At 39.1% G+C, this 23,396-nt stretch overlaps 1 protein-coding gene across 6 annotated transcripts in view; it reads right to left on the reverse strand.

Moving 5' to 3' along the window:
* KDM4C (lysine demethylase 4C) overlaps positions 1–23,396 on the reverse strand; it is a 418,681-nt gene that overhangs the window by 330,887 nt on the left and 64,398 nt on the right. For all 6 annotated transcript variants that reach the window (XM_070794206.1, XM_070794204.1, XM_070794203.1 and 3 more), the window contains one exon: positions 16,793–16,986. In XM_070794206.1, coding sequence (XP_070650307.1) covers positions 16,793–16,986 — 194 coding nt within the window. The remainder of the gene's footprint in view (positions 1–16,792; positions 16,987–23,396) is intronic.

A 23,396-nucleotide genomic window follows, 5' to 3' on the forward strand; every position in this document is an offset into this window, starting at 1 on the left:
TATGACAAACAGTTCTGCTAACATTAAGAAACCATGAATCACTAATAAACTAGTAACATACTAATTAGATATTTTATTTAAAATTAGCATCTTTTATAAATTAGAGGGAGGAGAGATCTAATCTGAAGGCCAAGGAAAACAGAATAATCCTTCTAAGCACATCTTTGGGTGGTTTACTCAAAGAATAGACCCAAAATGGTGTTATCTTGGTGGCTGAAATTTACACACATTATCTTTAACTGAATAGTATCAGGCTGACATTTCAAACTGTCAGTTGGTGAAACTGTTTTTCAATTGGTACTAGATCCATTTCTTTGATTAAGGCTTTGTCTATGAACTGGTCTCTGTATTGCTCATTTCAAGATATGTTCAGAGCATTAGTCCATCAGAAATGTTTACCAGCACTACTCAGAGGATAACTCCCATTTCTCTGATAATCCCCAATGTCCCCCTAATTTCTTTCAGGAAACCATCAAGGACAGTTTCACCAAGCCAAGGGCCACCAAGAGGAGCTCCATTTCCAAGTCCAGGCCACGCTCAGGCAGGTCAGTCCTGAAACAGCACAGACCTCAGCTCCCTTTCCCTGATGGAGGCTGTGTGTGAAGTCGCCCTGCCCTCCTTTGCATATATTTCCTCTTCTTCCTGCTGTTTCACTCTGTCATCTCACACGAAGATTCAAGCTCAAGTCCCCAAAGATTAGTTTTCTGACAGACAACTCTAAATTGCCTTTCCTTCTTGTACGAGCATAAGCAAGTTATACTTTCAATAGTTACTAAAGTGTTGAAAGCTGAGTGAAAAGAAAAACTGACCAATAAAATTACATCGCTCATCACAGCTACCATTATCAAGCACTTATAATATGCCAAACCTCGTGCTAAGATCCTGTGATTGAAGTTCTCTTATTAACACCTCCATTTTACTGATGACAAAACTAAGGTTTAGAGGGATTAATTTTGTTAAGCAAAGTCGATGATAGACTGGTACCCAAGCCCAGATCTGAGTCTAGAGCCCAAGATGTGCTCTCCAGCCCCATATCCCAATCCTGTTTCCTCATCAGTCACACCAAGATGCCAAGAGGAAGGAAGTGACAGGGGCTACCAAGCCCATCCCTCCCAAGGAAAACCCACACCATTTACAATGATCACTGCAATTACTGCAGAGTGAGCCAACTTTTGGAAGTAAAAGTTTTCTGCCTGCTAACAGGCCAAAGTCCAATATTCACACAGAATACTTCTCCCAGCTACCCTTCTTACATTACCCATTTTTAAAATTCGCAATTGAAAAAAATCACTACCTTTGAAACTAAAGTAATAATACATACCAGGCAAATGATAATGACATTTTAAATAAAGTGCAATTACAAAAAACAAAGCCATCAAATCACTACTCAAAACTTATCTTTGGTTCTTGTTACAAAAAGCTTCATGAATCAAAAAGTGCCTAAATTATATTTCAGAAAACTCAATATTTCTGAAGTAATTTACCATACACTTTTTAATTAAGGCCTATTCCTAATTGTGTCAAAAAGAAGGCTGAACTATAGATTTTTATATGTGTGATTATGTTACATTTCCACATTACTGATGTTAACAAGATTCACCATTTGCTCATTTATTAAAGTTTAAGCAGTAATATTTTATATTATGAAATCTCGTTAGTTAACTGTGAAAACAGAACACTGCTTACTTCATTTTCAGTTCTTAAATAAAAATAGATGAATGTGAGAAACAGAAAGTGTGACTATAAGGGCTGCTTTGGTGGTAACCACCCGCCACCCCCACTGCTGGATGAGGCCCTCAGCACTTTCAGCAAAGGGATGCTCCTTGTCCCCACGTGATACTCACCCAGGGTCTAGTTCCCTTCCTCATGATCATGCTCCCTGGAGAGGGAGGGAATGGTGGCCAATATGCAATGAATGCTCCGAGCCTGAGTATTGAGCCCTGGCCCTCTTGCCTCCATTTGGGACCCTGAGGCCCTGTCAGGACCAGAGCTGCCTCTGGAATCTGCCCAGGGTTTGAAGGCAGTCAACTTTTCCTTCTGCCCAGTCCTGCCTTCCTCCCTCCCCACAGCGGATGCGTGCAGAGCACTATCCTAGATACTGCCAGCACACACCTGAGTCTCAAAATTGGTTTCCTGAGCAACACATGCTACAACAAACAATTACAATGCATGTGTTTGTAAGGAGGTGTCACTTAAGCATTCGACCTGCAAATACAAGCTGGTCATCTCTAACTATGACCTGGAGAATGAGGTGTTTGAGCTGAGGCCCTCAGAGACAAAATAAAAAGCCTCTGAGAAAAGGAATTCAGCCAGAGCTTGGCCTTACCCTATGCCCATCTGTGGCCCATTTCCTGACAGAACAATTAGATAGAAAAAATAATATCTAGCAGCCACATGTGTAGACCATCGTAAGTGAGACAACTGCATCAAGAAAAAGGTATTATAAAGTATTAGTTGATATCAACTATCAGATCAGATCAGATCAGATCAGTCGCTCAGTTGTGTCCGACTCTTTGTGACCCCATGAATCGCAGCACGCCAGGCCTCCCTGTCCATCACCAACTCCCGGAGTTCACTGAGACTCACGTCTATCCAGTCAGTGATGCCATCCAGCCATCTCATCCTCTGTCGACCCCTTCTCCTCATGCCCCCAATCCCTCCCAGCATCAGAGTCTTTTCCAATGAGTCAACTCTTTGCATGAGGTGGCCAAAGGACTGGAGTTTCAGCTTCAGCATCATTCCTTCCAAAGAAATCCCAGGGCTGATCTCCTTCAGAATAGACTGGTTAGATCTCCTTGCAGTCCAAGGGACTCTCAAGAGTCTTCTCCAACACCACAGTTCAAAAGCATCAATTCTTCGGCGCTCAGCCTTCTTCACAGTCCAACTCTCACAATACATGACCACAGGAAAAACCATAGCCTTGACTAGACGAACCTTTGTTGGCAAAGTAACATCTCTGCTTTTGAATATGCTATCTAGATTGGTCATAACTTTCCTTCCAAGGAGTAAGCGTCTTTTGATTTCATGGCTGCAGTCACCATGTGCAGTGATTTTGGAGCCCAGAAAAATAAAGTCTGACACTGTTTCCCCATCTATTTCCCATGAAGCGATGGGACCGGATGCCATGATCTTCGTTTTCTGAATGTTGAACTTTAAGCCAACTTTTTCACTCTCCACTTTCACTTTCATCAAGAGGCTTTTGAGTTCCTCTTCACTTTCTGCCATAAGGGTGGTGTCATCTGCATATCTGAGGTTATTGATATTTCTCCTGGCAATCTTGATTCCAGCTTGTGTTTCTTCCAGTCCAGCATTTCTCATGATGTACTCTGCATATAAGTTAAATAAGCAGGGTGACAATATACAGCCTTGACGTACTCCTTTTCCTATTTGGAAGCAATCTGTTGTTCCATGTCCAGTTCTAACTGTTGCTTCCTGACCAGACAATATTAAAGAAATCTTTATGTTTTAATACTGATCTGTTCAAAATACTCAACAAATAATACATTCAGAAGTGCAGTGGTTTTTTAGTACGAGATGACTGATTTCCTGTTTTCTGTGGCATCCCACAGGGCATCAGGGTTTCCTGAGGCTTCCTGAAGGAAAGAGTTGCTGAGGGAGAGTTTCATGATACACATTTCAGGCAGGTCATCTCTGCCTTTATTTTCAAATTTTGTATAATTTGACCTTCTGAAGAAATTTTCATTTATGGAGTTTGAGAACCTCCATGCTAGGCCAGTGTCTTCCAAAGTGAGGACCCATCACAGGAAAATTTTTTCTGGTTTACGCATGAATACTCAGAATAAGAATTTGATTCACGTAAGACTTGGAATCCAATAAAATTTTGCTAAGAACAGGTGTTATGCTACTGCTAGAAAATAAAATGGAGTGTGGGGGTAATAAAAGCTATGCTTATAAACTGTAAGTTTCCTAAAGACCATTCTGTCTTATTCACCATGGTATTACTAGCACCAAGACCAGTACCTGACAGGTGGGTGACTCCATAAATATTTAATGAACAAACAGGAAACAAACAAACAAACAAAACCAAAAATCACCAAACACAGACGCAGTGTTTTACAGAATCAAGCATTAATATAACAGAAACAAAATGCCATTTCAAGAAGAATAAAAAAAATAGTAACTTCAAAAATTGGAAATAAAAACATGTCCATAAGAAATTATTTGTTCCTATCAAAAATTTACCAAAACCAGTACTTTCCCAAGGAAAAACAATCTTACCGTATTTGGAAATCTTCAGTGGATGGTATACTTTTGAAGTGATCATTTATTCAAAGGATAATTATATCATCCGTAAGAAAAAGTATCACTAGCTTAAAGAGTTCCACTACAACTGGCTTACAGAGTTTTAACACAATTAACTCCAACAAAGTACTGAAGCATTTTCAAGGAGATTTCCTATGATTGAAGTTTAATCTTCAAGGGAAAATTACCTACACAGCTACTTTACAGTTGGAAACCTCTTTGAAAATTGAGAGGCTTTCAAAAGTGCACATTACCCAAAGCAACCAAGCTACCCAACGACAACTCAAGTAATATTCAAAACAAACAAACCAAAAAAAAAGTACACAGCCTTAAATTAAAAAAAAAAAAGTATTCGCTTACATGCAGATTTTTTTCTTTTTTTTTAAAGACATCAGTTCACAGAAAAGGAGATCAGACTTGTGGTTACCAGAGGCAGGAGGTGAGGAGAGGCAGAATTGGAGGAAAATGGTCAAAAGGTACAAACTTCCAGTTATAAGATAAATAAGTACATGAGATGCAATGAACAACATGATGACTATAGCAACAATGCTGTATGATACACAGGAAAGTTAAGAGAGTTAATCCTAAGAGTTCTTATTACTGTGTAAGAAGAATTTTTTTCCTTTTTTCTTTTTATTGTATCTATATGCAAAAATGAATATTAGCTGAACCTACTGTGGCAATCACCATGGACAAAGCTAGTGGAGGTGATGGAATTCCAGTTGAGCTATTTCAAATCCTGAAAGATGATGCTGTGAAGGTGCTGCACTCAATATGCCAGCAACTTTGGAAAACTCAGCAGTGGCCACAGGAATGGAAAAGGTCAGTTTTTAGTCCAATCCCAAAGAAAGGTATTGCCAAAGAATGCTCAAACTACCGCACAGTTGCACTCATCTCACACGCTAGTAAAGTAATACTCAAAATTCTCCAAGCCAGGCTTTAGCAATACATGAACCATGAACTTCCAGATGTTCAAGCTGGTTTTAGAAAAGGCAGAGGAACCAGAGATCAAATTGCCAACATCTGTTGGATCATCGAAAAAGCAACAGAGTTTCAGAAAAACATCTATTTCTGCTTTATTGACTATGCCAACGCCTTTGACTATGTGTATCACAACAAACTGTGGAAAATTCTTAAAGAAATGGGAAAACCAGACCACCTGACCTGCCTCCTGAGAAATCTGTATGCAGGTCAGGAAGCAACAGTTAGAACTGGACATGGAACAACAGACTGGTTCCAAACTGGGAAAGGAGTACATCAAGGCTGTATATTGTCACCCCACTTATTTAACTTATATGCAGAGTACATCATGTGAAATGCCAGGCTGGATAAAGCACAACCTAGAATCAAGATTGCCGAGAGAAATATCAACAACCTCAGATATGCCAATGACACCACCCTTATGGCAGAAAGTGAAGAAGAACTAAAGAGCCTCTTGATGAAAGTGAAAGAGGAGAGTGAAAAAGTTGGCTAAAAACTCAACATGCAGAAAACAAAGATCATGGCATCCGGTCCCATCACTTCATGAGAAATGGATGGGGGAACAGTAACAGACTTTATATTTGGAGGCTGCAAAATCACAGCAGATGGTGACAGCAGCTATGAAATTAAAAGATGCTTGCTCCTGGGAAGAAAAGTTATGACCACCTTAGACAACATATTAAAAAGCAGACACATTACTTTGTCAACAAAGGTCCATCTAGTCACAACTATGGTTTTTCCAGTAGTCATGTATGGATGTGAGAGGTGGACTATAAAGAAAGCTGAGTGCCAAAGAATTGATACTTTTGAACTGTGGTGTTGAAGAAGACTCTTGAGAGTCCCTTGGACTGCAAGAAGATCCAAGCAGTCCATCCAAAAGGAGATCAGTCCTGAATATTTACTGGAAGGACTGTTGTTAAAGCTGAAACTCCAATACTTTGGCCACCTGATGTGATGAGCTGACTCATTGGAAAAGACCCTGATGCTGGGAAAGATCAAAGACGGAAGGAGAAGGGGACAACAAAGGATGAGATGGTTGGATGGCATCAACCGACTCAACGGACATAAGTTTGAGTAAACTCCAGGAGCTGGTGATAGACAGGGAGGCCTGGCGTGCTGCAGTCCATGGGGTAACAAAGAGTCAGACACGACTGAGCGACTGAACTGATCTGAACTGACTGTGGCAATCATTTCACAATATATGTAAATCAAACCATTGCACTGAATGATTTAAACCTACAGAGTGATGTATGTCAATTATGTCTCAATAAAATTAGGAAAAGAGGGACAGCAAATGGTCACATGTTTCTGCCAACACCTGACATTCCCTAGATTATATTAATCTTCTTCATTCAAGTGGGCTGAGAGGTAACTTAGAGGAGCAAAGACGATGACAGCAACCCATCTAACTCAAGCCCTTGTTGATGTGTAATGCCTTCTCCAAGGACATTCACTTTTTTTTAACCACACTTCAAGGAAGATTGTTACATGGGCCTATTTTGTATCTGGTCAGATCATTTCAGACATCACACGACTAGATGCAATGTACACTCAGAAATATACATTGTAAAATAACATTCTGGAAGTGTCATGCATGAAGCCTCATATTAGTCACTTGGAGGAAAGAAAGAAGGTTGGATTTGTACTATCTGTGGATTTCTCTCTGGTAAGCTATCAAATCTGTTATCATCACTGAAAACCAAAATGTAGTAAAAGTGTCTAAAAATTTCTAACAGTTTTTTGTTAACGTCTAAAAATTTCCTATATATCAGGTTGATTGTATTCAAGACATCACACAGGATACATGACTGCTTTATTTTATAGGTTAATTTTATAATATTTACCCATAAGAAACCAAAAAGAATATTATAAAAAGATCAATGAAGCCTGAAAGCAGCATGGTGCTGTACACGTATGACATAGAAGGGAGCAGATCCCCCAAAAACCTGCTTCAGCAATTAAACACATCTATGAAGGCAATGGCACCCCACTCCAGTACTCTTGCCTGGAAAATCCCATGGATGGAGGAGCCTGGTAGGCTGCAGTCCATGGGCTCGCTAAGAGTCAGACACAACTGAGCGACTTCACTTTCACTTTTCACTTTCATGCATTGGAGAAGGAAATGGCAACCCACTCCAGTGTTCTTGCCTGGAGAATCCCAGGGACAGGGGAGCCTGGTGGGCTGCCGTCTATGGGGTTGCACAGAGTTGGACATGACTGAAGCAACTTAGCAGCATGGGCCTGTGGTGATGAGACTTACAAAGATGCTGTGGGGCTGCCCTCAAGAAGCCAAAAGTCTCCTTGAGGAGACAAGACCAAAACACACAAATCAATGAGAAAAAAAAAAAAGTTCTAAAAGAACAGGACATAACAAAGTGGTCAAACTGACTGTTAAAATATTTAATATATAAATCACAAGAAAAGAGAGCAATGTTGGTTCAAGTCGTCAGAAAAAGAAACTTACAAACTATATATTCTTTAGTTTTCAGTTCAGTGTATAAAGAGGACTGTGTCAACTGCCTCTGCTTCGAGTAAAAGTCAGCGATCAATTGCTAGAAATGCTTTTACAATAAGTTAAACAAGCATACATTTTAATAATCTTAATATCCTAAATATATATATATATATATATATATATATATATATATATATTATCTCATCTTAAGGAAACACCCCCAAAGGACATCTTTTCAAACCTCATAGAAAATAAATTAAGAGCCCCATCAGTCCTGGGTGTTCTTTGGAAGCAATGATGCTAAAGCTGAAACTCCAGTACTTTGGCCACCTCATGAGAAAAGTTGACTCATTGGAAAAGACTCTGATGCTGGTAGGGATTTGGGGCAGGAGGAGAAGAGGACAACAGAGGATGAGATGGCTGGATGGCATCACTGACTCAATGGACGTGAGTTTGAGTGAACTCCAGGAGTTGGTGATGGACAGGGAGGCCTGGAGTGCTGGGATTCATGGGGTCGCAAAGAGTCGGACACAACTGAGCAACTGAACTGAACTGAAGTTAATTGAATCAGTCTTCCTAAGATTTTTAAGCAAATATCTGAACTTATTTGGGACTTTTCTTTGTCTGTTATCTGTAGGAGACTGGGTTTTACTCCTGTTGTGCAGCAAAATTCAGGTAATAGCGTCCACCCTCTTCTCCAAACACAAACATGGAATTCTGATGGGGGCTGCCATTCTTCATGTCTCTTCCCTCACCACCACAGAGGCAGACCTGTGACCAAGCCAGGACAATCACAATACTTTCCGACCGTTGGCCTGAGCCTCAGTGATTATACAAGAGACTGGAAGAGAATCCATGCCAGGAAAATTCACGGCCCTCCCCGATGGCGCAGCTTTCATTCCTGGTGACACAGGGAGGAATACAGAAGCCAGGGAGAAAAGTGAAGGCAACACATGGAGAAGTGGGGCCCATTTTTGAGCTAACGTAACTCTTAGTTTATACTTCTAGGAGCCAAGACAATTTCAACAAAACCTTCTCAATCCAAAGAAATTCAATGCAGACATTATTATATTTTTATGTATTAAAAAGAAATCCAAATAACATGAAGAAATTTATGAAGTATAAAAACTAGCTGACCAGGAGTACTAGAAAGAGTAAAGAGGACTGTGTTATAGCCTTCAGGAGTTAGGCTGGTCCTCATCCTGGCAGTTCTTATTCGATAGGCTTTATTTTTCAATTTATTTTTAATTGTAGGATAATTGCTTTACACTGCTGTATTGGTTCCTGCCATACATCAACATGAATCAGACATAGGTATATATATGTCCCCTCCCTCTTGAACCTCCCTCCCACCTCCCACCCCATCCCACCCCTCCAGGTTGTCACACTGCACCAAGTTGAGCTCCCTGCATCATACAGCAAATTCTCACTGGCTATCTATGTTACATATGGTAATGTATATGTTTCCATGCTACTCTCTCTATTCGTTCCACTCTCTCCTTCCCACTCCCACTCCATGTCTACAAATCTGTTTTCTATGTCTGCATCTCTATTGCTGCCCTACAAACAGGTTCATCTATACCATTTTTCTAGATTCCATGTATATACTTTAACATATGGTATCTGTTTTTCTCCTCCTGACTTACTTCACTGTAAAACAGGCTCTAGGTTCATCCACTTCACTGGAAAGGTCTGATAGACAAAGCACTCTTAGCTCTCAACAGGGACAAACTAGCTTTTTCCATAGCTTCATTTGAGGGAACTGAATGTGAACAGGCATTTAAATAAAAAATTATCACTCATTCCCTGAGGAAGACAAAATCCTCAAGGTAAAACACATTCTTTCTAAAATGTGGGATTTTCTGATTTCAAGCAGATTTCCAAAAGCTATCTAGAGAACAAACCTGAAGGAAATAAAGCTGGGCCAGTGGCTTCTCCCACTCTCACCTACAATGGTCCTCCCAACTGAATAACTGCTATCAATTATCACATGATTGGAATCTAGCCACATTTTACCCTTCTGAAAATCTCTTATTTTGTCCCAAAATGTAAGAGGCTGGTTTCTCTTTGGTTCTGCAGAAAATCTCATTAAAAGAAAGCTGGTGCTATAAAAAAAAAAAAAAAAAACAACAACACACAAGCACTCTTTCTTCTTGCCTATTCCTTCCTCTTCACTGTTCCCTTTTCACTTTAAATCAATGGGAAGATTTGATTAAATCAAGTTAAAATCCCAGCTGCAAGACTCACTAGTCCCCCAGATAAAGAAGTTAAGGCTCTGAAAGTCAGTTTGAGAGTCCTTAGTTTAAAAATGGGGCAAAAAAACACCTATGTGAAACACCTGTTGTCTGGCTTACCTGAGATGATTTCTTAAACTGACTAGCACAATTCCTGGCACACAAAAAGAGGCACACATGAAGTGAACTGCAGTCACCAAAGACAGAGAACATACTTCATCGTCCTAGTCAAGCTCTACACCTTGAAAAGTAAGCTTACAAGCAATAAACACATTCGGTGTCACAGAAGTAACAGTTATTTGCCAGAGCCTACTTGCAGAAGTGCAATTTAAAAATAAAAGAAGCTGCTTTCCTATATGCTCGAGTCAAAGAAAAATTTTTATTACACAAATATTAAGTAACATATATTTTCTACAAAGTGGTTTCCAAACTAAACAGTTTGAAGAGGATGAAGAGAAATACAGAGGAATAAAGATAAGTAAGTTAGGTAACATTTGTGAACCACTATATCTGGTAGAGTTAATTAGCAAGGCTAGCATCACTAATCCTTGTTTTCCATGAACTACATGGTAAATAAATTTGCATTAACCTTCTGATTTTTCCCTAAGAGTCAGGATTTGATTCAACAGTCTCTTTTCATTTAAATGGTTTACTGGAGATCTTGTAGGTGGTGATGGTGGTGGCTTTAAGTGAAAAAGTAGTTACAAGGAAATAAGAATCCTGAAGGAATTTACAAGCTCCTGCTATGCTTATCAGGGGTATCAAAAGTACTTAATACAAGTTTAGAGTTCCTGTATGAGAACCCACAGTCATCAGTCAGTGAGTGACAAGACACTGCATTTCATCACTTCAGGAAAACGCGTTGAGATTTACCTTCAAAATCACAAGCACCAGACCTCCCTGACACTCTCCTCAGAGAACTCGATGTTAAGCAGGGGTCTTTGGGACTCACTGCCTGGACTGCAGAGATGTATGTGTGTGCGCCAGTGTGGCTGTGTTTATCTCCAAGTCAGACTGAGGTCTAACTAAAATATCATCCATTTGACCAATAAAAATTTTTGCTTCCTGTTATCTCTGACTCTCTACAAATACAGATAGCAGCTGAGTACAAAATTAATACCATATCTGGGGGGTATAGTTCCAATTTTTTAAACCTTTTAAAGTGTTATTATCTAAAAATATATAACATAGATATGCCTAAATGATCAGAATAACTTAAGCAGTTAATTTTATTAACACTTCAATTTATAAATATTTATAAAGATCCCACATGCCACAACTGAAGATCTCTTATGCTGCAACGAAGATCAAAGATCCAATGTGCCATAACTAAGAACTAGAGCAATCAAATAAATAAATAAAGTTTTGAAATAAAATAAGAAAAAGGAGGCATAGGGTTATGCAATAATTTCCCTGGGTGATATTCTCAGTAAAAAGCAATGCCAGAACTCAAAACACAAGACTCTGGGGCAAAAATCTGTGCACTTAAAATATTACACAGCACTAAACAAATTGATCTAAAGAAAAAGCAAGGAATTTAGATATATCACACTGAATAATATGACACTTTATTATTGCTACATTTAACAAAATTGCACAATTTACTGAGTAAAATTTAGCCACATCCAAAATGTTTCAGCCCATCCTTAATTTTTCAAAAAACTTCCAGGAGAAACTTCTCTCCTGACTTGAGACCTTTTCATAGTTTAAGACAAGTTCCCTTAAACTTTACCTCTCTCAGTCTCAACAGAGTAAATTTGAAACTATCTTATTCGCTGTATTTGGACACAGTTTCTCAAAGACAGAGATTCAAGTCACCATCTAAATTCTGTATCTCGCAGTAATTAACCACTATCATACATGGTGCTTGGGAAATAAACTTTTATTTTACTGATCCTTGAAACTCCCACTCAATCATACACAGAAACACATCATGCCGAGTTCAGGCTCTAAGTAATTACTATGACCAAAAAATTACTTATTTTTATAAAGTTATTAAGACAACAGTAACTACTAATATTTGAATAGTTCTTTTACAATTTATAAGACACCTTTATACACAGTATTTCCCAGGATCCTCTAAGCAATGCTATTAAGATAGAGAATAAATCACGCCTCTGTTTGGCAGTTAGAGAAATTCATGATGAATGGAGTATAGTGATTTGCCCTAAGTCATTCAGCTGGCAAGTGACGGATTGGGATTTTTAAAACAGGTCTTCTGACTCCAAAGTCAATATTAATTCCAAGAAAATAAATATGCTAGCACTGACTGCCATAGCAATTTTCTGCCTATTTTAAGCTTTCTCTTTTTCCTTAAACCTTCATGCTAGAAATGTTTAAATAAATCGTTAGCTCCTCTAAAGTCTCTTCAGTACATACCTGTGTTCATGAACACTTACTCGGCAAAATCTGCTACATGTTGTACCCAGTAAACCATGTCTCATGGCTTCTACCTGATAGGCCAGGCCTATCAGCAGCTACTCAGAAATCTCTGGAAGCTTGGTGTTCTTAATGATTACACTGGAGTCAAGAATCTTTATAAAACATTTTACATATTATCCTGTCTGCTCTTGAACAGACTGATCCAAAACAATTTAATACTCTATTGATTCAAAATGAGAATTACTTAACAGAGCATCAAACCTCTAGCCAGATCCTGTGTTAAGTGCTGACAATTTCAAAGGGAAAACCACAGCCCCAAAACTTCAAAGCAGGCACAGGAAAGGGGCAGCAGAAATGGTCACATAATCACTTGAAAGGTGCAAGGACAGAAGCCTAAGGTGGTGCAACACATGGTCCAGAAAGCCTTGAGGCAAAATCTAAGGAACACAAGGGCAAAGAAGAGCAGCAAGCACAGTCGTGGAAGTAAGGAGAGAATTTTAGGCAGTCTTTGTAATACCTGTAACCAGAACTTGGTGCCTAAGGAGAAAACTGAAGAAGAGAAGGTCACTGAAATTGAACTCCAGGCAGTAAGACCAGACAGGAGGAAGACACACTGCAGGGAGCAGAGAAGTCAAGCATGAATAGGGCACCCCTGGAGAAGAGTAAAGGCAACTCAACAAGGAGAGGACACCAGAAAAGAAAACCAGCAAGGGCACATGCGTGTGCGTGCCATGCACACCCATACACCCCAACTTCACGTCACCTCCGCATCCTCTCGTTTTGTACATTGGGTAAAAATACCCATGTGCTTTTTATCACAAATTACAGAATTAGAACACTGGAGTGCATCCTGATTAGCCTTGTCATTTTGTAGGTGAGGAAATTGGTCCACAAAAGTACAGCTCTTTGCCCAAAGCCACACACATCAGTAGCAGAGTGAGGACCACAGCCCTGTCTTCTGCTGCTTGAGTCTGAGTCTGCCAGACAACTGCCCACCTCCCAATACTTACATGTATTTGTATGCTTCTACCACCTTTCAAAGCTTACTTCAAATATATTATGATGGTTACTGAGGTGAATGTTAAGAATAAGAAAAGTGAAAGTGCTAGCGGCTCAATTGTGTCCGACTCTTTATAACCCCATGGACTATAACCCACCAGGCTCCTTTGTCCATAGAATTCTCCAGGCAAGGATACTGGAGTGGGTTGCCATTTCCTTCTCCAGGGGATCTTCCCAACCCAGGGACTGAACCTGGGTCTCCTGCATTGCAGGCAGACTATTTAGCATCTGAGCCACCAGGGAAACTTTATGATAATAAAGTTTACCTCAAAATTATTTATGCCAAGCTAATGTAATCATTCATAAGCATACTGGGGAATAATCCTTAGAGTTATTTATATCACTCTTTTCTTACAGTAGCTATCTTAGAAAATGGAATGTAGATTAACAGTCATAATTCACTGCTACGTTTTATTATTTTACCATTATAAATAATGGCCAAGGTTAAAGGTAATAGTGATAGTATAAATCTATTCTTAATGCTTATAATGGAGTCTATATGCTTAAAAACGAATAGAATAACTAAATACAGAAAATACATTTTCTGTATTTAGAGAGAAAGAGATACTCTGAGAGAAAGAAATACTTTGGAATCCAGTGTACTTATCCTCACTCATGAACAGCGTGGCCCTCTTCCAAAAACAAGACTCTAGAATCAGTCATATCCTAACAGAATATTCTCCTCTAAGAAATCTTTGTTGTTGTTTAATCACCATTGTGTCCGACTCTTTGCTACCCATGCACTATAACCCACCAGACTCCTCTGTCCATGGAATTTCCCAGGCAAGAATACTGAAGTGGGTCACCATTTCCTTCTCCAGGGGATCTTCCTAACCCAGGGAGCAAACCTGCATCTCCTGCATTGCAGGCAGATTCTTTATTATCTGAGCCACCAAAGATGCCCAAGCAATCTTTAGGAGATAAGTCTTGGCCCAAGAGAGAAGGGAAGTTACTACTGTCTTAATAACTTTATAAAAATAAATCACTTTTCTTAATAAGAAAGCAGAGACTTCATTTCAACTCCTCCAATACTAAAATGTCCCAGGCATTATCATGATTGTCATGAATTTCTTCAAATCTACGGAAAAGTTTTGCGACTAACTTTTCAGGGTTTTTTTTTTTTTTTGCCATACCATGAGGCTTGCAAGATCTTAGTTCCCTAACTAGGGATGCAATCTGTGGTCCCTGCAGTGCAAGCACAGAGTCCTAACCACTGGACCACCAGGGAAACCCCTAACCAGATTTCTTAAAGGAAGTATATAATTGCTTATATAATAGATTTCACCAAGATATTGAATTTACCCATTTTGCCTATTTTACTCACAACAAAAGTGAGTAACAGAAACCATGCAGCTAAGAAACTGCCCAGGAGCCTACACATTATTTAAAATATTTCTCTGAGTCTCTCAAAGTCGATTCCCAAAAGTACTGAAGGATGACACTCCAAAAGACTCTACCATGGTGCTGAAGAAAGACGAGAGACTCACAGGCCTAGAGCGTGTGCTCACAAGCTGGTCCTCAACAAACACTTGTGTAAGAAATCATCTTTCCATCCCATTCTGTCAAAGTCTAGTTCCTAGACCACCTATTTAAAATGTTTACATCTTATTTATTCCATTAAGAGAGTAGAATGCTAAAAATTTTCCAAACAAAATGTGTAAGTAAAGCACTATTAAAAATGAGTTACAAAACTTCTCACTAAATTTTTCTCAGATCATAAAACTCCATCACAAAACAGAAAACGCCTGGATTTCTTTTCTAGGTCCTAAGAGCTTTGCCCTTCCACCAAAAGCTTTCCTGCTGATTAAATGTCATTTTTGATCATTATGAACTTTTGCTGTATTTGAATTTGCTGGAGAAAGCTTACAACTTCACACTTCACCAAATGATGAAACCTCAAGGGCAAGTAATAGCAAGATGCGGACAGAAATTATACATTGCACTCAAAACCTGATCAGCAGGAGAACTTGAAAAGAGGCCATTACCTTTAAATTGGAGGCAAGAAAGCTACTGGGCTGACACAAGCACCTGAAGAGCATCCTATCGTGTTCACAACCAGCAGAAAGAGCATATTCAGTATTTCCTGCCTTGTCAAGTTGATACCTCGTGTACTTTTGTCTGTGAATTATTCTCCACATATGTGTATTATAAAAAAAAAAAAATAGAACTGATATTTAAGCTCTCCTAAGACTGTGCTCAGTCACTCAGGCGTGTCTGACTCTTCTGACCCCACGAAACACAGCCCTCCAGGCTCCTCTGTCCGTGCGATTTCCCAAGCAAGAATACTGGAGCGGGTTGCCGTTTCCTTCGCCAGGGGAACTTCCTAACCCAGGGATTGAACCCGTCTCTCCTGCATTAGCAAGTGGATTCTTTACCACTACACGACCTAGAAAGCCCTTCCTAAGACTAAAACCAACAAAATTAAGTTCAAACATGAAACTGGCTGACCACAAAGAACTCCAGGGTGACTGACAGAATAACAATCACAAATTTGTGCTGGGTACCATATGATGCATTCTGCTACTGCTAACTGCTAAGTCGCTTCAGTCGTGTCCGACTCTGTGCGGCCCCACAGACAGCCTCCCACCAGGCTCCCCCATCCCTGGGACTCTCCAGGCAAGAACACTGGAGTGGGGTGCCATTTCCTTCTCCGATGCATGAAAGTGAAAAGTGAAAGTGAAGTCACTCAGTCGTGTCTGACTCTTAGCGACCCCATGGACTGTAGCCCACCAGGCTCCTCCATCCATGGGATTTTCCAGGCAAGAGTACTGGAGTGGGGTGCCATTGTCTTCTCCGAGGGTAAATCCTAGAAGTCGCCAAAATTCATGCATTCATGAATGATGCATTCTACAGAACAATAAATCTTAAAATTGCTGCTCAGAAAGATGACACAGGTAATTGCAAGTTAAGAACACACATTCACATTCTTATTCTTCTCCCCATATCCACCACCAAAAAAGTGGTAACAGGCCTCCTTTTTCATGCCTCCTATCCCTCTACTCACCACATACTAAATGGAATCTGTCATTTATTCAGAGATTAGACCAGAAAATCCCTAGGTACATCCAGGAAGTGAATTTTCACTCCTAACTTACATTCCCCATACCTTCCAGCAAATGCTCAGAGAAGTTCAAGATGCCAAATTCTTTGAGACTAAAATACGTATCAATCCATGACCCACAAAATGGTCTGTAGGCCAAATTTGGATATACAAATCACCATTAGCTTTACGGTTTTGAGCAAAACCCTAGGCAGAGTGGAAGACTCTGCAATAATTAATTGTTACAGTCAAGAACTTTCTTACAGCTCATATAAATCTGACTCTGCCAGAAAAACGGGAAAAAAACCATCTTCAATGGGTTCCTATTGCTCAGATCTCACAATTCCAAAGCAAATGAATATTAAACATGCAACTTGCCAAGACTTGGGCTCTCCAAAGTGGAGATAATTAATGCTGTAGAGGTCCATATCCTCGGTGTGCCATGCAAATGTGGTTTTCCACATGCCAAAATATAGATAAGGGGTGTTTACACCCTCAATAGAAATACCACACTCTTCCTCAACCACATCCAAGACCGTGTTTAGGCGAGCTATGTTCCATTCATCCACACCCTAGAAACAGGGAAGAGAGAGAAGGGGGAAAAAAGACAAACATTAATAAACTCATAAAGATAACATTTACTGATCAAACCATCATCTGCCAAAATTATTATACTGTATATTTTAACTCGCTTAGAAATTTAAAAAATAAAGCAATAAGTATCCAAGGCACATACACACACACATATATATATTTATACAGATCCGTGATTAATTATCCAAGATTAATACCAGCAAAATGTGGTTCTATATAAATATTAGTATAAAATTATGCCAAACGACAGAGAATTAAGGACCTACTCCCATCAGCTGTTAGTAAAAAAAAAAAAACATCATTGATTCAAAGCATATGATCTGCAGCATGCTTTCCATCCTTGGAACACTATTTAGTTTGGGGGGTTTTCTGGTTTTTAGCTTATTTGCACATTACTTAAGTCATTAAACATGAGCCATCATCTCAAGACACCACTAACAAAATGTATCTTCTGTCATCCCTCTTTCAGCCCCATTCAATTTTGGCATGTGATACATCATTTCCTGAAAACCCAAGTCTAATTTTGGAAAAATCCTTAGCACTATTCTAAGTCACAGATCATTGTGCTTTTACTGCTTCTTCAACTAAATATCAACCGCTTATGCTGATGGAGAATTTTAAACAAAGAATAACAGCTAAAAATATTTATCTAAACTTTGGTAAAATTGTTGGAATAATATAGTTTTATAACAATAACACAACATGGCTGGTAACAGAGACAGAAAAAGTTGAGTCACTGGGATAAAAGTTAAAATGACAGGAAAAGATTCTAGTCTTATTAAAACTTACCAATCACTTATTAATGCACTCTAATTCACAACTGTTTACAATTTTTACAGACTATTTTTCTCATAAACTTTTCTCACGATAAAATACTAAATATCAGTGATTGGACCCACTTTTTTTGCAATCACGATGAAATGGCAGTGTCTTTAAATCCATTTCAACCTCCTCATGATACTATTAAAGAGGGACATTAAATTTATTTATGTATACCAAAAAGGGCCTACCCAGTAATTATACCAAGGCTTCATAGATAACCATGCCTAGTATTTTCCTTATTGTTCTGTTTTCATTATAGTCTTTAGATGACAATATAATCAATGTACTGATCTTACTTACTTGAGCTTTTGGGTCAGGAAAATTTTTGATGGGGCAGTTAATGAAGCTGTGCCTCAGGTAATATAACTGAAAAGTATCAGGGGAAATCACTTAATTCCAAAACTCCCCAAGACAGCCATTCTATAACTTAAAACCCACAGCAGGAAGCTTGCTATTTGGAAATTGTTCAAAGTTAAGTATCCTTCTAGAAAAGATCCTAGGTCCCAACTTATGAGACCTCATAAAAGTTCAAATTATGTAAAATATTTTATCTCACTCTATTTATAGTGATGCAATCTCTTAACCCTAGTCCAATCAGACTTCAGTCCAATCACTCTAATAATAGAGTCCTCCTATTTAAAAGTCATTATTGAGGCAATGAATCTGAAGTAATAAATGAGCACCATATTATAGGAAACATTTTTAAATTGAATGAGCTTTCAAATTAAGGAACAAACTATTCTTCTGAAATTCCTATATTTGAAGAAGTCTCATCTTTGTTTCTGACTGATATTACCTTTCAGAAATAACTTAGGCTGAATCCCTTGACATGACTAGACCTGTGGGTCTAAAGGGATGAGGGAAGAGAAAAAAGAATGATGCCAGATGACCCAGATTATGGCTCCAGCTCTGCCACTGCCGAGGGCAAAAATCCCTGCAATTTCCAGAGCTCCCATTCTTTCTTTGTGAAAGCATGAGGTACCCACCCAGAGCTGCTCGGAGGACTAAATAGGCTAAAGGACATAAAAACTTTTAGAAAATAAAACTTCTTATATTTGAGAACTGACAAATGTTTCCACTATTCTCCAGTAAATCTTACTGGAAACAAAACAAAAGCCAAACATGTGATAAAGTGATAGAAAAAAAAAAGTCCTATGAAATTCACTACTGAAATTCTTCCCATTAATGGGCAAATATTAATAATATGTTGGCATCAGCTTCTTCTGGGCAAGGGGCAAGGGCCAAGGCTGCCATGATGTTAAAACTTAATTTCTTTTGCTAAGATAAAAAGTCACATAATTTCAATAAAAGAGGTTATTAAAATATTAAGAATAACAGGTATAATAAGGGGCTGAGAATAAATCCTATTCCAAATTCCTTCTCCAACATCTGCTCTCCACTACTGACTGAACTCGCTAGCTGCCTAGAAGGACAGGTTCTACTCAAACTCTAAAGAGCACCAGGTCTCCTTCAGAGATTCAGACAAGGAGGACACCTCATTTGTCACTTGGGAGAAGTGTGACACCACAGTCTATCTCACTATACTGCACATACATGTACACTGCTGCTGCTGCTAAGTCGCTTCAGTCATGTCTGACTCTGCGACCCCAGAGACGGCAGCCTACATCTACTCAAAATAATCCTGTAACATAAGCAATGTCATACCCAAATGAACAAATGGAAAACCTAGTACTCCTAGAGCAGTGGGTGGCAAAGATAAGCCTGAATCTTTCTGACTCTAGGCCTTCACTTATAAACTCTATGCTTTCAGTTCTGATCACGTTAAAATGCAATATACCATCCTCTTCTCTCAGCACTAAAAATCAACAAAGATCCAAGGAGCTAAAATTTATGACAGGCAAATATATAAAACTGCTACATTCTTCCCACCCTGGCATACAGTCACCATACACAAACACTGGCAAAGCTTCTAATAAAAGCTGCTTCACTTCGGGCTTGGGGACAGAACTGATTTAGTGTAAAAGTAGTCTCCAGAAAGACACCAGCTACAAACAAGCCCCACAATGACAGGCTGGAAATCTGCCAAACCATTCAAAGCTTAAAGCCATCAAGTCTCTTCAGAAAGTCTATACACCAATGCATGTTCACAGACAAATGCCTCTTCCCAGACTCCATCCCCTCAAATAAAGCTATTCCATACAACGTCCATGGAGAAGGCGATGGCATCCCACTCCAGGACTCTTGCCTGGAAAATCCCATGGATGGAGGAGCCTGGTAGGCTGCAGTCCATGGGGTCGCTAAGAGTTGGACACGACTGAGCGACTTCACTTTCACTTTTCACTTTCATGCATTGGAGAAGAAAATGGCAACCCACTCCAGTGTTCTTGCCTGGAGAATCCCAGGGACGGGGGAGCCCGATGGGCTGCTGTCTATGGGGTTGCACAGAGTCAGACACGACTGAAGCGACTTAGCAGCAGCAGCAGCAGCATAGAATGTCCAACAGGTGTTTGAGCAGTATTGCAACTCACCTGACCTCCACTGAGCAAATGTTTCCTCCCTGGTCCCCATTTCCCTTTACCCCAATAACCCAGTGCATTCTAGGCATGCCCTGCTCTGTGTGTCTATTTACCCTGTCTCTGCCTGGTTTACTGAAATAATTCACCATTGGACCATAATTTGTGCACATATGTGTAAATGAGAAGTTTATCAAGGATCCTTCTTTTCAATCTCTGTATCATCCACCTAACAAGAATCAGACAGTAATCTGAAAGAACTCCTAAATTTTTATTACCATAGCCACTCAGGATCTGTTTGAGGATCAGGTTTTGGACTTCACAGAGGAAATAAGTACCCCCAAACTGGCATCAGCGTGAACGATGCCTCTATAAACCTACATAGAGAGACCGCGCTAAGTCTGAATTCACACCCTTGAACTCTGGGCCTGGGTCACTGAACACAGGGCACATCCAGGCCAAGGAGCTCCTTCTTTTTGGGACTATGAGCATCTAGAATGTTCTACAATGACTGTGCTAGGTCACTGGGAAATTGAAGCAACACAGGGAAGCAATATGCCACATTAGAAACCAAACCAGTAAGGAGCCCTCCCATCTAATACAGAGAAATATTGCAAAAATCACAGCAAACTAGTTTTCCCTAAAATATTTATAATGAACATTACCCCTACAAGTGGCTATGGTCAAAAAATGTTGGTGTCCTTTTCTCCTCCTCTTATAAAGTCACAGTGCCAGCAGGTACTCGGAAGTTTCTAAGCGGTCACGCTGTAAGGGAGCCTGTTTAACTCTGCTTTAACTCTACATTTCCCAAATGTTACTTGATCACAGGACCTTATTTACATAAGACATTAATATCTTTCTTCAACAATGTCCACATCCAACCCACATGTTTCTCCTCCCCACCCCACCTGCCATTATCCTCAACACCTACAACGTTATCCCCACACAGCTCTTTCCATACAATGCTTTGAGCCTTCATCTCTCTCCTGAGTTTCACTGCCACATGCCCAGCTCTAAGCTGGACCCAAAGTGACCCCAAAAAAATTTCTGAAATATATAAATTTATGAAAAAAATTTCATTAAAAAAGCTAATCATTAAAATAAGAAAAGAGCCACCTCCCAGGTGTTACAAACTCTGAGAAAATACTAAAAAAAATTATTAAAGTTTCTCAGTAAAGTTTTCAGATACTTTTATTTAGTACTTTTTACAAGATTACGCTTGTCCTCATTTGGCTCTCACCATCCCTTTCTATGACCCTTACTGCAGCCCAGCTAACACCTACTAGAGTAACATGATCCAAACAGAAGACCACCTTCCAAATTTCAACTTACTTTAAAGATAGGCTAATGTAAATTACTGCCACCAATTCATAAGGCTGTAATAAGCCCTTGAAGTTTCAAAGGTAATACACATGAGGAAAGAAAACTTGGTTGTTTTAAAGACTTCAAAATCAATCCATTTCACACAGTAATGTGGGAAAATTGAATCTTTCAAAAACTAAAATGAGAGCCTTGGACACATTTAAAATAGAGGGTTTCCTTAGGATCTTTACACATAAGAATAAAATTAGACTCATGTGAAATTCATTTTGCTTTAAAGTTAATTACAATGTGTGACACGATAGCTCTTTTTGCTGCTTCCTTTCCATGAAAATATCTCACATTCTCCAAACTTTTTACTTTAAAAACAGACCTCTTTCCCTTTTTGCATTTTTTTTTCCTTTTTGCATTTTTATACACCAAAATACCTACAAAATTTTACAGCAGTGCTTTCTTTTCTTTCTGAAACTCTAGTCAATAACCAATGTGGAGCAAGTTTTGAAGAAACAAAAAATTTCTGCAACAAAAAGTACTACACAGTAACAAAAAAAAGACTCACTTCAAAAATGTAGCTATGAGTATGACAAGAAGGAATGTGGAGAAGAAAAGAAGGGAAATGCTCAATCAAATAAAGGATTATAGAGAGCTTGGAACCCCTGCCTTGAGTCTAGACCATTGAGACCTTGAAGTTATTTAAATCTCTGGTTCCAGGCAAAAACAACTCCAAGCCTTCTGGGAGAAAAGCATCCTCCATTTTGACTTACAAATTTTCCACAAATTAGGATCAAGCCAAAGCATAAAACTGAAGATCACCACAAATATAGGGAGGTAAGACCTCATGGAGAAAGCTAGCAAAAACAACTGGCCCTTCCCCACCCCAAGGACTTCTGGTATCAGAATCTTCAGAGGCTAAAGACCTTGAAATGCTTAAAGAAATTTAAAAATGGAATCACAAAGACACGGTAGACTTCTACATATGAAACATATCATTTCACTAGTATATCACTGATACATCATTTCATTTATATATCATTATTAAACTAAAAACTGACTGAAAGGATTAAACAAGAGAAGTGCTCACCTAGAAGGGAAAATTTAAGACATAAACACACAGTACAGCACAGAAAGATGAGACGAAGTATCTAAAAACCAAAGTTAAGCAATACTTAGGACAGAACGTCTATAGTTCATGTATTCAGAGTCCCAGGAGTGAGAAAAATACAAAACTAAATAAAGTCACTAAACGAGAACACTGATAAAACCAATTATATTAAAATTTAAATCTCTGTTCATTAAGACACTGTAATACCATCTATAAAAATATTTGATGTCAATTTTAGTTGACCTTAAATAAATATAAATAAAAATAAATACACTTTCAACTGAGTTGAAGCTATATAAAACAGACTTCTCAGAACTTTAATGATGCTACACTAAAGCTGTGGATGCTACAGCTTTTGTTTTCCGGTGGCAAAAACATCAAAATGCCTCTTATTGATTAAAAACTGCTTATAAATCCTTCATTATTACTCCTACTCTTGAAGTCAATAATATTCTATATGGCCAAATATCTGGGTTCATTCTGGACTCAGGCATTCCAGTACTCTTGGCTGTTGGTCTTCTTTTCCCCTTCAATATTTATTGACTTATTTGGCTGCATCAGGTCTTAGTTGCACCATGAGGGATCTTCCGCTGTGGCACACGGACTCTCTAGTTGTGGGGGCACAGACTTAGCTGCTCTGTGGCATGTGGGATCTTAGTTCCCAGACCAG

This window comes from Bos indicus, chromosome 8 (assembly GCF_029378745.1).
Source record: "Bos indicus isolate NIAB-ARS_2022 breed Sahiwal x Tharparkar chromosome 8, NIAB-ARS_B.indTharparkar_mat_pri_1.0, whole genome shotgun sequence".
Classification (NCBI taxonomy): Eukaryota; Metazoa; Chordata; class Mammalia; order Artiodactyla; family Bovidae; genus Bos; species Bos indicus.